The sequence below is a fragment of the Macrotis lagotis genome, chromosome 1 (genome assembly GCF_037893015.1).
Source record: "Macrotis lagotis isolate mMagLag1 chromosome 1, bilby.v1.9.chrom.fasta, whole genome shotgun sequence".
Classification (NCBI taxonomy): Eukaryota; Metazoa; Chordata; class Mammalia; order Peramelemorphia; family Peramelidae; genus Macrotis; species Macrotis lagotis.
In genome coordinates this window covers 144,461,727-144,476,471 of record NC_133658.1, presented here as the reverse complement: position 1 = coordinate 144,476,471, position 14,745 = coordinate 144,461,727, and the positions used below count along the sequence as shown (strand labels likewise).

The following is a 14,745-nucleotide window of genomic DNA, read 5'->3' as shown; positions in this document are numbered from 1 at the left end:
TATCTTTATATAACTCCCTCACCATGAAGTAGGAGAAACTTCAATGTAGATTTGTTTCTTTTATATTTGTGTCCTCACAGTTCCTGGAACACATTAAGTGCTAAGTAAATGCTTGTTGATTGATAAGAACTTGAAATGTTTTAAGAAGCATCATCTAATCATATTTTTGAAAAAGCAGAGATCTCAGAAAGACTTGTATCATCCAGGATGGCATTTTGATTTTTTTCTTTTTTCCTGATCAATTCTTTAGATCAAAAGGCCCTTTCAGCAAAGTTCGAACTGGACCTGGACGGGGTCGGAAACGTAAAATCACACTCTCCAGCCAATCAGCATCTTCATCAGAAGAAGGCTATTTGGAGCAAATGGACTTAGACTTCTGCAGAGATGGTAGTACACCCCTGAAATTCAATAAGAAAACCAAAGGGCTCATTGATGGCCTTACCAAATTCTTTACCCCCTCCCCTGATGGGCGGAAAGCTCGAGGGGAAGTGGTGGACTACTCTGAGCAATATAGGATCAGGAAAAAGGGCAACAGGAAATCAAGCACTTCAGAGTGGCCCACAGGTAAGGGTTTGCTCACTTGTCAGCAAAAGTGTTCTTAAAGATCAATAATTTGGAATCATATTAATTATCCAAATTTGATTTCTCTATGTATAGAAGAAACATTTTTGGCGACAAGAAAAATTGTTAAAGATACAGATTTAAGTACAGAAAAAGACCAGAGAGAAATTTTAGGAATAGTTTGATTGAAAGACTGGAAGAGGGGAGGAGAAAATAGTTTTCAGTGGAAACTTTGCTTGCTGATAATTTGAACCAGGTCTGTGGTGTGCCTTTATAGAGTATAGAGATGAGTAGAATGCTGTAGTCAATTAAAGATGAGATTAGGTTTTACATTTATCAAATAGGGTATAAATTTTTCACTTCAAATCTTCTTAAATTTATTTGTAATTTTAAAAAATTTCATTGTTCTTTTCATTGGTACAGGACCACAGTATAAAAATAGCACATTATTTACCAAATTAAACTTTCCATTTTTTCAAAACAGAACAGTAGTGACACCATAAATTTATGCCTGGGAAATCATCAGTTACAACACATAGGTCAGGCAAAAAAAAGACTTTTTTAAATGAATTGTTCAGATAAACTCAACAGTTAGCTTCAGCTTATACTTTGCCTTAATTCTGGAGATTTATGCTAGTTGAGCAATATGGAAAACAGCTGCATAGAGAGGAAATAAGGAGTAGAGGACTGAGATAGTTTGCAAGTTGAATGACAAGCATATTCTCATGACTGCTTAGAAAATTTCTTACCTTTGTTCCCTCACTCTTGAATATATGTTGACAGGTGACTGTATTCACTGTCTTTTTGATCCTTCAGTTGATTTTTTGAAGTACAGAAGGGATTCCTTGGTATTTTAGGTTTCATTTTTATCTTTTGTTAATATTATCAGACATTATTTTATCATTGTAAGTTGATTTATACTTTAAATCACAGAAAAGTACCTTAGATTGTTTTGTAATTTTGGATTTGAGTAAAAGTTAAAATTTTGATTGATTTAAAAATAACTGATGAGTTATTGATTCATTTCCTAACTCCTTGTGATCTTGGGCAGTCATTTAACCTGTTTTAATATCTTCATTTATAAAATGAGATAGTTGGACTGGATAGATGATTTCTAAAATCCCTTCTAGTTCCAGTACTCTATAATTTCTCTTTCTGCATCTTGTTTTAATGAGTTTTTTTTAGGTAAGTGGGAAATTTGCTAAGAATTTACTCAAAAATATATAAGCACTTCCTGTGGTGTTTCGCTTCCTTTGCAGCTAGAATGTGGTCTTCAAGGAGATCAGTCACAGAATCATAAATATCAGAGTTGACAGGAACATTGGAAGTTATTCTGTTCAGTCTATACCTGATGAAAAATTCCATCTTAACTATCCCCAACATTTAAAATTGTCATCCATTCTTTTCTTGAAAATATCCAGTGGAGGGGAAAGAAGAGTCCCTGCAAACTTCTGACACATCATTTCCATTTTTTGATAGCTCTGTTGAGAATTTTTCTTTTCATTCAATATATCTGCAGATATATTGCTCCTAATTCTGCCCTTTGAGTTTAGGTCTTCTCCCAAGTGAGCCTTGAAAGACTTGAAAACAGTTACCAAACTCACCTGAGTCTTCTCTTCTCCAGGCTAATTATCCCTCCAATCTTCTAGTTTCTCATTTTTACTAGTCTCCTCTGAAATGGTAACAACTTGTCCACATTCTTCTCCCAGGTTTCACAACTAGAATTGAATATAAGTGTGGACTTAAGGAGATAGTACATAGCAGAACTCTTCACTACACAAACTTCCCTTCCCAAAACCTCTATTTAGGACCCTCTATACCTACCTATTCATGTAGCCTAGGATAGCATTCAACGTTTTTCTCTCTGCATTCACTAGTTACCTTCTTATCATTAAATATGATGGATTTTTTCTTAGTCCTTATCCTTCTTTGATGTCCCTAACACTGAATCATCACTCTATGGTTCACTTACATGACATCATTATTACCTGGTTTACTTCTTGCCTGTCTGATTATTCATTCTTGGATTCTCAGTGGTTTATTCTTTAAGATGTCCTTTAGGGGTGGCTAGGTGGTGTAGTGGATAAAGCACCGGCCCTGGAGTCAGGAGTACCTGGGTTTAAATTCTGTCTCAGATGCTTAATAATTACCTAGCCGTGTGGCCTTGGGCAAGCCACTTAACCCCGTTTGCCTTGCAAAAACCTAAAAAAAAGATGTACTTTAAACTTCAGTCCTCTTACTTTCCCTCTCTACATCTTCTCTTTTGAATCTCAAGGATCTCATCCATATTCTTGGTATGGGCTACTACAACTCTAGGCCTTGTGGAACAGCATAATGGAAAGTATTTTTGGAATAATTTTTTTATATAAAGCATATAAAATGGATTCATATTTGAAGATCAATAGTAAGTGTGAAATTTGCTTTAATACCTTCATAATTTTCTCTGGGCTGTAGAGGTTGAGAGAAGGTCTGTATTTTTTATTTTTTTTTTTTGGATTGTCTGCTTCTACTTATTGTGGTATTAAAGATGTTCTTGTGGGAAGCTGCATCATGTAGTAGGGGGCATTAAATTCATATGATAGTTTCAGATTTTAATTATTTTTCTGCTTAGGAGTGTTGTCAAGATTGTGTCTTTGACCTTTCTTTGCGCTTTAAATGAGTAACAGAAAGCCTGTACCTAGAATTGATGTGAAAAGAGCTGTCACAAATTGCTTTTTTTCAGTCATATTATCCACAGAGGAAATGATAGCATCAACAGTGTCAACTCCAGATACAAAAGATAATGATCCACATAAACCCAGATGCTGTAACATAGGGTTTTTTGCATGATGTATCATTTAGTGGATTATTATAAATTTCTCATACTATTCAGAGCATTAGATATGATTCTCAAGTTGTGGATTTTGTGTTTCAAAAAGTGTCTAGATAATACAGTGAATTTTTATATTTTTCAAGTACTTCATGACTGTTGGGTCTTAAGTGATTGAGCTAGCTTCTATGAAGGCTACCTTTCTGCTGGGATAAAAATATGGCATTCTTATGAAGTTCTCAATAAATAAAATAAAGTCAGGTATCCAAGCTTTTTATTCAGTGGCAATTGGCAATGAGACTGATGAACTCCTTAAAATATGCCCCTCTATTCCCTAGTACTTGGGGGATAAGAAGTATAAGCTTATGACAATGATATATAGAGAGATAAAATTATAATTTTTATACCATGTGAAATTAAATTACTTGTCCCAGGTTCCTTTTTCCTTTGTGTGTAGCATAATATAATGGAATTTAAAATGAGTTAAATTAAGTCAAATCAAAATATAAACATTGTTTTTATATATTTATATATACTATGTATGTATATAATATATATTTATATATAGTATATATATATTATATATATATATTTCTACTTTTAAGGCCAACTATTGTAAAAGTATTGAAATAGGTATTGAACCTCAGATTGTTTTTCATAACCTGTAGCTTTTTTCTTTAATTGATAGACAATCAGGATGGCTGGGATGGAAAACAGGAAAATGAGGAGCGACTTTTTGGAAGCCAGGAAGTCTTGACTGAAAAAGATATGGAATTATTTCGTGATATCCAGGAACAAGCACTGCAGGTAATTTCTATTTCATGAGAAATAGAGCTGATTTTATTGGAATTAGAGCAGTGGGTCACAGTTTATTTAGCTATCATTTTCAGTTTGCTTATCTTATATACTATAGTCTACTGGTTTGAATATTATTTTTTTAATCCTTATTGATAGTTTTTTTATGATGACTACATAGGAGTGTGTGTGTGTGTGTGTGTGTGTATAATAATTACATAGGATGTGTGTTCCTTATATTCTTTTTTTTTAGATTTTTCAAGGCAATGGGATTAAGTGGCTTGCCCAAGGCCACACGGCTAGGTAATTATTAAGTGTCCGAGGTCGAATTTGAACTCAGGTACTCCTGACTCCAAGGCCAGTGCTCTATCCACTGCGCCACCTAGCCGCCCCTTGTTCCTTATATTCTAAAAGTGGAAGAACACTTTTCCTCCGACATTATATACATCTTAGAAAACAGATAGGACTTAATGTTTGGGAGGAGGACTAACTAGTCATATAATAATGATAAAGTATCCATAAAGGGTTGTTTTTTTTTGTACCCTTCTTTTCTTGTGCCTTGCCTTAAGCTCTTCTTTATGTGCTTACTGGCATAGTTTAATTCCTCTTTTATCAATTAGGGATGTAAAGGTAAGAAAAAGTTTTCCATGGATTCGTGTGTAAGATTCTTTATACTAAAGCCTATATTAGCATATTTTGTGATTTGAGGTAAAAACATAGTGGTTTTTGGCCCTTTGATCACCAAAAATAGCACACATTGTCTACATATATAATTTCTTATATACTTGAAAAAAATATAAAAATTCACTGTGTATTTCTTATATAAGTATCTTAGAGAAAAATTATCTCATTAGATTCCCATTGTTTATTCAACACATTTGTAAATAAAACTATATATGTATATGTATGTATGTATTTGTATGTGTATATATGTGTATGTACATGTGTGCACAGACATATATAAACAGACTTTGTGACACAAATATTCAACACTGACATATTCTAAAAGCTGGAATTAATGCTCAGCAAAGTTCCTTATATATAATTAATTTGTCTACATTATCTTGAAACAGCTTTTGCCTGTAAATATTTATTTAATTAAATTAAGCTGCCAATTATAGTTGTGAAAGCACAGTTAGTTTCAGTGATGTTTATTGGTAATATCCTAAAATCCAGAAGATGGCAGTGCTTCTCCATGAAGTCAGTGTAAATGAAGAAAATGAGGCAGTTTGGGGCAGTGGGGAAAATGCTGGACTTGGAGATAGGCAAGAACAGGCAAGACTTGAATTTGAAATACAAGCTCCTTTCTCTCTACCTATCCCCTTTACCCTCCATCCACACCCCCACATACCTCTAACAATGACTTACCTATATGATCATAGGCAAATCTCTCTAAGCTTCAATTTCTCATCTGACAAAAAGGAAATAATAATAAAAGTTACCTACCTTACATTCTTGGTAGGAAATTCATATGAGATATAATGTGTTTATAGTATTTATAGTATTTTGCAAACTTTTATAGCATGATATAAATATTATCTAAAATTAAATTGGGTTGGAGCAATAGGAGACTAAAGCAATTGTTGATGCTCAAAGAAAAGTATCTATAGCATAATTAGTGAGGTGTTGCTTCTTAGTTGTTATTAAGTTATACTTATCTTCTATTTAATAAAGTAGGAAAGTATTTAACAGTCCCAGAACGTATTTAAGAGAAGTGAAAAACCTGTAAGGAGCAGACACTTTCATTTTTTCCAGAATTATCAATTATTCAGAAATGTAATATGATTATATGTTATTGTCTATAGTAGATGTTAATGTTAGGTGTTTAAACAAAAAAAAGTACATGGTTCTGTGACAACTGACCAATTTTTATTACTTTTAGCAAAGTACTCAAATATGTAGCTGATTCCCAAGTGGGCCTGAACTAGATTAAAATGTAATTGGAAACTATTTAGCAAAATAATTAGAAATATAGTAGACCAGATAACATTACATTTTAAAACCAAGTCAATGTGTGTCTTGGTGGGATCATTATAAACAGGTTACTGGCACCTATTTACATTGGGGTTTGAAATCACTGGTCTAGAACAGGAATTCTTAACCTGGATCTATGAGCTTGTTTTTGTTTTTATTTTTAATATTTTGAAAACTATTTAAATGTAATTTCTTTCTTTAGAATCCTTTGTATTTTATTTTGTGCATTTAAAAGCATTCTGAGAAAAGGGTCCATAGGCTTTACCTTTAAAATTGCCCATGATTGAACCAAAAGTATATTAAGTACCCCTGGTCCAATGAAATAGCAACTTAAAAACATTTTTATCCTTATTTTTTATATACACATGTACCTATAGCAGGTATTTAGTTCTCAGAAAATAAATAGAAATACATATGAAACATTTTACTAAGCTTATGGTCAGTAACCATCTAATGTCAAATTTAGATAATTAGGTGATCTTAATCTATCCACATGTGATAGATGATAGAAGGTCTATCCATATATGAAACAGTGCTTTGCTGTGGGTCTTGTAAAATAATTGGGCTTACAGTTATTACTGTGTGTGTGTGTGTGTGTGTGTGTGTGTGTGTGTGTGTGTGTGTGTATAAAATGTATCTTTTATATAAGATCTTCTCAGATATCAAAATAATGTGATTACCTTGCTTGTAATTATTATTTATTTTCATAAATCTCAATCCAAAATGATGATACTTTTTTTGTTGTGATGTTAGGTTATGAAATGTTTTTGAAATCTTAATGGTATGAAGATAGAAAGTATCCGTACTAATGAGGCAAAGTAAATATAGGATAAAAATTGTCCTGTAAGATCAGCTTAGTTCATTCAACAAAATATTTATTAGCCATTTAAATTTTGTTTCATTTTATAAGAAGTTACTTTGGGAATCCCCAAATTAATCAGCAGTAGATCTCAGCTTAGTAATGTTCTTGTTCATGTAGGGGACACACAGATAGTAAAAGACAGGTTTCCTGCTTACAGTTCATTTGGAACAGAGTGCTAAATTGCATGATGGAGATGTGATGCAGGTATGATACCTAATTTGAGCACACCATCAAGAAGACTCAGTCCTGCCCTCTGCCTTTATTCATTCCTAGTTTCCTCCCATTCCCTACTAAAGCTATGTAGGAAGCACCACTAAAGCTGGGAACTAGAAATCTTCATTCACTTATTACTTGGCAGGTGAGCAGAGATGAACTCCTGATGTTAAAAGCATAAGCTTATTGAAATTAGGAACCCTGTTCTTCATCTTTCTATCCCTTCCTGGACCTAGGACAGTATAATAGCTACTAATAGTTAATGGTTATATATAGCACTTATGTGTTAGGCACTGGGCTAAGCATCTTACAAAAATTATCTCATTTGATTCCCATAGCAGTCTGGTGAGGTAGGTCCTGTTAGTATCACCATTTTACAGATGAAGAAACCAAAGTGGACAAAAGTTTAGTGACTTGCTCAGAGCCATACAGCTATTAAGTTTCTGAGTTATATTTGATCTCAAATCTTCTTGACTCCAAATACAGTTCTTTTATCTGGTATACTACCTTCCTCTACTTGGTAAATATTGAGTGAATGAATGAATGAATGTGTTTCTAGAGTCTCAAGTTAGAACTCTGAACACATTTTCCTAAAGAAATATTGTTACACAGAATGAGTTAGGTTAATCATATTAATTATAGTTCTTTTCTTTCAGGGGTATTAGGAGTTCATAGCCTATTAGGTTTTTTCCAACTCCCTCACTGCCAGGTATATTATTTCAGTGGAAATATTTCATTTCCAATAACAGACTTACACAGTAAGTTGGTAGCTTCATGAACTAAGGAATATAAAACAAAAGAATAATTAAAATGGCGTATGAGATTTATTGTTCTTATTGAATAAGTTGTTGCAGACTTGTGACAAACATATAACTCTTCATGACCCCATTTAGGATTTTCTTGGCAAAGATTCTGGAGTGGAGTTTGCCATTTCCTTCTCCATCATATTTTATGAGGCACATGAGGCAAAGTGTTAAGAGAGACTAATCTATCTATGGTCACACAGCTAGTAAGTGTCTGAGAACATTTAAATCCAGGAAGATGAGTCTTCTTGCCTCCTTGCCCAGCATTCAGTGCACTGTGCTACTTAGCTGTCCTTGTGTAAGATTTAGGGGCAGTTCAATTTTTTTTAAGGTTTTTTGCAAGTCAATGGGGTTAAGTGACTTGCCCAAGGCCACACAGCTAGGTAATTATTAAGTGTCTGAAGCTGAATTTTAGCTTAGGTACTCCTGACTCCAGGGCTGGTGCTCTATCCACTGCACCAACTAGCTGTCCCCACTGAGCCACCTAGCTGCCCCAATTTTTAGATCTTTTAAAAAAATGTATGATTTTATCTCCCAATAATTTCCCTACATTTTCTTCTTCTTTCCCCTGTGATAGGGAATAATATTAAGCAAAATTTGGATCAGTATTAGCAGTTTCTTCTGTCCAGGATGCCCCATTTGGCTTCTCAAAGCCATTGGACAGCTGAAATCAGTTTTGGTCAGTGAATCTGTGTCCTGAATTCAGTTGCCGTTTTGTGTTGTTTTTATTTGCATTTATTTTATTTGTGTCATATTTATTTGTAGTCATTATATATATTGTACTCTTGGTTATGCTTCATTCTTAGATCACGCGAGCCTTCTCATTTTCTTTGAAGGTCCGTAGCATTCCATCATTCATAGCCTAATTAGTGGTAGCTAAAGTTGATGGAAGTTATGAAACTAGATTATCAGAAAGAGATAGGGTAAAAGACATAGTTTGAAATTACTGATGTATCTGAGATCAGGAAAGGGAGAACTTTAATAGAAAGTACGGTTAGGTTGTCTCCTTTTTGTAATGCATATAATCAAACTTCATTGATTATTTAATAATACAAGCATCAAACCTTCAAGGAGCAAAGCACCATCTTATTCCTAAAAGTCTTGATAAACTTGTTTCCTTCTGGCTGTCATTACATGTTTTTCCCATTGGGCAGATGTATCTTCCTCCATTTATTTTTCTCCAAGGTGTTATTCTGGGAAATCTACATTAATCAGCACTTCTCTCAAGATAATATGTAACCCTGGAGCAGATAGTTAGGGTCTTGGTTGGATTTTTTTAAAATGTATTTTTAATTTGTTTTTCCAACAGCATAACAAAAATAGTTTTCACCAGTCATTTTTTTACAAGGTTTTGAGTTTTACATTTTTCTCTCTTCTTCCTTTTCTGCCCCTTTCCCCTGACAGCAACCTAGCATAAGCTCTGCATGTGTAATTATGCTAAACATAAATTCATATTAATCTTGCTGTGAAAGGTTTGTCCCCTTTTTGTGAATGGGTTATATTCTTGAAGTCCACTTGTAACCTCATTGTTTGAAATTCAACAGGAACTGTACTAGAGTAGCAGTGTTATAAAGGGTGGTTCTTCAAGTAGTCTCAGTAGAGTGCAACTAGACACTTAGAACTTAAAACTCTGTAACTTGAATGTTCTTTGTAACTTTTTCCTCCTGATTTCCATTTGGAATGACCAAGAATAGCTATTTGATTCTCCCAGTTGAAATCACAGCAATAAGAAAGTACCTTTTTCATGACATCCCCTCACCTTCACTCCCACCTAGCACTCTAATGGAGCAGCTCTGTTGGAGTATTGTTGAGGGAGGCAGCAGTGTTTCATGTTTTACATCTTCATAAGAAAAAGAAGCTATTGGGAAAAATGATATTGGATAGGCTGTCAGTTATTGTTTTCCCAGAAGATTAGTAACCCATTCTGGTTTTTGATTATAAAATTTGTCAATAGTAAAATATCATCCAGAATCTGACAGATGTAATAAAAGTTTTACTTTCTTAGTTTAGTACCAGAAATAGATTCAGTATTAACTTTTTAATCTAGCTTGACTTACTCTATTCTTATCCAGAAATGTCATTAATAATAACTAAATATTTGATAGTTTTGACATTTTAAAAAACTCTTAAAATGAAGTCATATTGATATTAAAGCAGTAGAACTTGAGGTAGAAATTTGGAAAATATCCCTTTAAATTTCATTGGAAACTAAGTGTAACTGCTGCTTAGAAACATAATATATTGTGTGGAAAAATAACTTGGCCAGTATTTTAAAATAACGTGAGATTGTTATAACAGATTAATATTCTTGGCAAGGATTGGGTTAAAACTTAGTTTAGATGTAGCTGTTGTTAACATGGAACTTGGCTAACCTCCACCTGAACATACGGAAATGCGTAGAAGAGTGAGACTGTGAGGAATAAGGCATTGGGGATTAGTAAGGGGAAGCTATAGAAGGAGTGGGAGGGTGACTCTTGGGAGGAGAGAAGAGAAAAGGAGCATGTGCAAGAGCATTTCTAAGTGAGGAAGAACTCAGCACAGGTGCAAATAGGGTGAGGTCTTGGCAAGTGGCTCATTTGGTGCAGACCTGTGGTGGTTGTGATGTGCAAACAGTTGTACTGGAGCTGGCTTTCCACATCTACAGTGGGCATTCACCTGCAAGAGAGGCGGGGAGCTGAGGGGAAGGCATTCTTTGAACAAGCAGTATCACCACAGGTCTGTCTGTCTTCATTTCTTGGATTTCTTAGTGAACCTTGCTTGAGGAAGTCATTTTTGGTCTCACTTGTACTGGTATTTTTTCATGTGTGTATTACTATTTTTGTCATTTAGAGCTTTGAGATAATAGAGCATAAGGCACTACATTGTGAATTGAGATACTTGATTCTTGGTGTATGGTATTTATCTTTTTTAAGAGTTTTTTTGACAAATAACTTTTATGCCTTTGATTTTAAACTCTATTTATTATAATTTTTACACTTGGTGGATATCATAAACTGAGTTATAAAATTAAATAATTTAGCTCAGTTAATATTGGGTTCTTGTCTTTTGTTCAGAGGTGTCTAAGGCAAAATTACTTTTATTTTTTTTAATTTGGCTATCTTCCCACTGTGAAACCTGAGACAAATCCCTTGATTATTTAATAAAAAGGAAGGATAGCAGAAACCAGTAGGAGCTTTTCACTGTGTTATTGTGAAGAAGCATTTTTCTGGTAGTTGAATTTATTAATTTGAAATTACTGGATAACAATCTTTTTTCTTTTGTAGTAGTTATTTTTTTGGAGATTTAGCATACAACAAAAAAACTTCATTATGACCCTAATCTGTACAATGTTTGTTTTCTCCCCCCCATTAAAATTAAGTTTTTACATAACTACTAACTTCAGAGTCTGCCTCATTCTCAGTAGTTCTTCATCATTTCTATAGTTGGAGCTATGCCAGACTGTTATTTGTATTCAGGAATTCACAATAATCATCAGGTATTGAAAAATTGTCCTGTCTTTGACTTGTTTAGACTGAGGAATATTACCTTAAATCTATTGAAGACTACAGTTAAGAATCAACAAAAGATGCTAGACAAATTTTATAGGATACTCCAGGGGTGAATTTGGCTATTTAGCTATAAAGAAATTGCTACTTGGCATATTCCTTGGAAGGAAAATGACTAAAATGTGCATGTCATAGGACAACCATGTTGAATGAAATGGTCAGATAGGCTGACAAGTTTAAATGTAAATTGTAGGAAAACTATAATGCCTATGAGAATTTGTTTTTTATATTTGTGTTTCATGCTATTTTTTAAATGTCAGACATCTGAAGAAAGGAGGAAAGCCATTCTTCCTTCTCTTAGCTATCTTTTTATCTGTGTAGAATCTTACATTTTGTATGTTGAAGGTAGTATATGCAATCTTGGCAAGTCTATTTGCCTTTTTATTGTATTTATTAATATCCCCTACACTAATCGTTTTTCTTGGAATGTGTAGTGCATTCAGAATAAGTCAGGAAATAGAATTCTTTGATGAAAATATTGCCCAATATTTAAATATGTGAACTTTTTATAGAAAGTGAAAGTAATATCTTAAGTAATTTTTTTCCCAGAGACCTATTTTAAAGGGTAATGACAACTTTTCAGCAAGGTAACAACTAAAGTCATATCTTTCTTTCACACTGGTCTCAGTATACTTAATTTGGCTAACTTCTGTTTTGTGTTTCTTTACTGCACAGAAAGTTGGAGTGACTGGTCCCCCTGATCCACAAGTTCGCTGTCCCTCTGTCATTGAATTTGGAAAATATGAAATTCATACCTGGTACTCCTCCCCATATCCACAAGAATACTCAAGGTATGTTGTGAGACACTTTTGAGTCATATTTTTAGATTGATAGACAAAATTTGGAAGTAGACTTCACATCCTCACATTTTCTTGTATTGATCCTCCATTCATAGGTCTAGAGCAGGTCTTTATTATTCTTTGCCTGAATTATTATAGTTAGCCTCATTAGAGGTCTTCTTATCTCCCTTTCCTCTCCCCAAACTATCCTGTATATTGCTGCCAGAGTAAGTTTTATACATAGATATAGCTACATCACTGTTTAGAAATCTTTGGTAGGTCCTAGTAGTCTTGAGAGATCAGACTTTTTTTGCCAAACTTTCAAACCCATCATAATCACTTAGTATACCCCTGCAAACATTCTATATCATAGCCAAATTGGACATTCCTTCCCAGGAAACTCAAATTGTGTTCTCATCCCCTCAATGTTTTTTCTCACTGATTAAAATTTTATACCTATTCCTATCATGGAAAATTCTTCTCTTCTGTTAAATTCCTATCTAGTCTCTTAATCTCTTCTTATATACCATCTCCTCTAGGAAGTCTTCTTTAATTTCCTATTGGTCAGACTCTCAGATTTTACATTATACTTTGTTTTATAAATCCCTGATACATTTATTATGTAATTTGCATTATAGTAGAGTTGGTATCATGTCTCTTTTTCCTACTCCTCTTCCTTTGCCTAGTCTGTTAACTTCCTCAAGGGCAGGGACATGTGATATAAATTTTGTTTCTTCCCCATAATGTAGAATAATACTTTTGTCACAGTAGTATACTTAATATTTGTCGTAGTCTCCAGTTCAGGAAACTGAGAACTGAAAGAATCAAAAGATTAGAGACATCTGTTGTTGGTGTGGAGTCTTTTCAAGGAATTTAGCTATGAATTGAAAGAGAGAAATGAGATGATAGCTTACTGGGAGAAATGGATCAACTGAGAGGTTTTTAAAGATGGGAAACTTGACTATATCTGAAGGTGGCAACATTCATTGACAGTTTTTTTTTAATCTTAGGTTTGTATTTAAGTACTTTTGTATGCACAGTCTAAAACTCATTTATTATTTGAAATCTCACAAATAAAGCAAATTGGAAACACTTTCCTTATATATAGCTCCTTTTTTCATCATTAAAGCTAAATTATCTAGAAATGTATTGGTTTGTATTTAGCTATAAATGGAAAGATTGATTCAGATGTAATTTTCTTTTGAAATGTGAAATTTTAACCAGTTTAAATTTTGTACTTTGATTTGTTCTTTCTCAGAAATTGATAGTCTGTTTGAAAAAAAGAAAAACATTGGTATAGAAACTATAACTTATACTTGAATAAATTGCATTTCCAGATAACTACCTGGGATTTCTAGCTTCTTTTTTTGTTCCACCCCTATTTTCCATTCCCTGAAAATTAATTTGTTCAGTTATTAAACTTGAGGGCAGCGGAAAATGGAGTAGTTTAGGGAATAAATTTGAAGTAGCATTATTATTACTTTTTATTACATTATGTAAACTGTTAATGCTTCAGTTTCTTTGCTTTTTTTATACACCTTTCTGTAGGTTGTTGTGAAGCTTAATGTGAATTATTTGAAAAGTGCTTTGAATTCCTGGATAAAATGTACTTTGAAAAAATATTTTTATAGAACACCTCACCTAGCCTGAGCTCTGTATGACTTACTTCAGTTACATAGAGTTTTAGTAAGTTTAGGTCCTCTTATTTCTGCTCTACAACAAATTGGACTTTGCTTCTACAATCATCTTCTCATGTTTCACCTTTTTCATTGACTTTTTTTAAATCTATCTAATCTAAATTTGGATAGGTCTTCCTAATTCTAGAAAAACTTTCTGTCAACTCTTCTATCCAAAACAATTACCAAACCATCTCTTACCTCTCTTTCACTACCAGACTTGTTAAAAGTCCTCTTTAATTATGACTCTACTTACTTCCTCATTGTTCATACCTGTACTTTATTCCCCCTTCTTCCCCTTGACCTCCTTATTATAATCTAGCTACTTACCCACTACTACGCTGAAACTGTCAAATCAAATGATTCCCCTCTACAACCAAGTTCAATAACTATTTTTCAGTCCTTATAATGTGAACAGATATTTATAAAGTGCCTCATCTGGGGCCATCTCCACTTGTCCTGATCTATTTGTTGCCACTGGACTCATGATTATATAGAGGAGAGAGTAAGGCTACTTAATGACTTTGCAACAGCCCTTCCTTACTTAAATCCAATTGACTTGCAAGTCATAGCATCACCTTCTTGATGTCATGGTCCTCTTCTAGAATAAAGGACAAGTTATATTATGCACCAGTCACTGTTTTAATCACTGAGATACAAAAAGGGTAAAAAATCACATACCCTTAGGGATTCACAATTAAATGGCAGAGATAATATGCAAGTAACTA

At 33.6% G+C, this 14,745-nt stretch overlaps 1 protein-coding gene across 3 annotated transcripts in view; it reads left to right on the top strand.

Moving 5' to 3' along the window:
* Positions 1-14,745, top strand: part of KAT6A (lysine acetyltransferase 6A) — a 158,951-nt gene that overhangs the window by 98,608 nt on the left and 45,598 nt on the right. For all 3 annotated transcript variants that reach the window (XM_074209018.1, XM_074209016.1, XM_074209017.1), the window contains 3 exons: positions 251-564; positions 4,059-4,177; positions 12,238-12,353. In XM_074209018.1, coding sequence (XP_074065119.1) covers positions 251-564; positions 4,059-4,177; positions 12,238-12,353 — 549 coding nt within the window. The remainder of the gene's footprint in view (positions 1-250; positions 565-4,058; positions 4,178-12,237; positions 12,354-14,745) is intronic.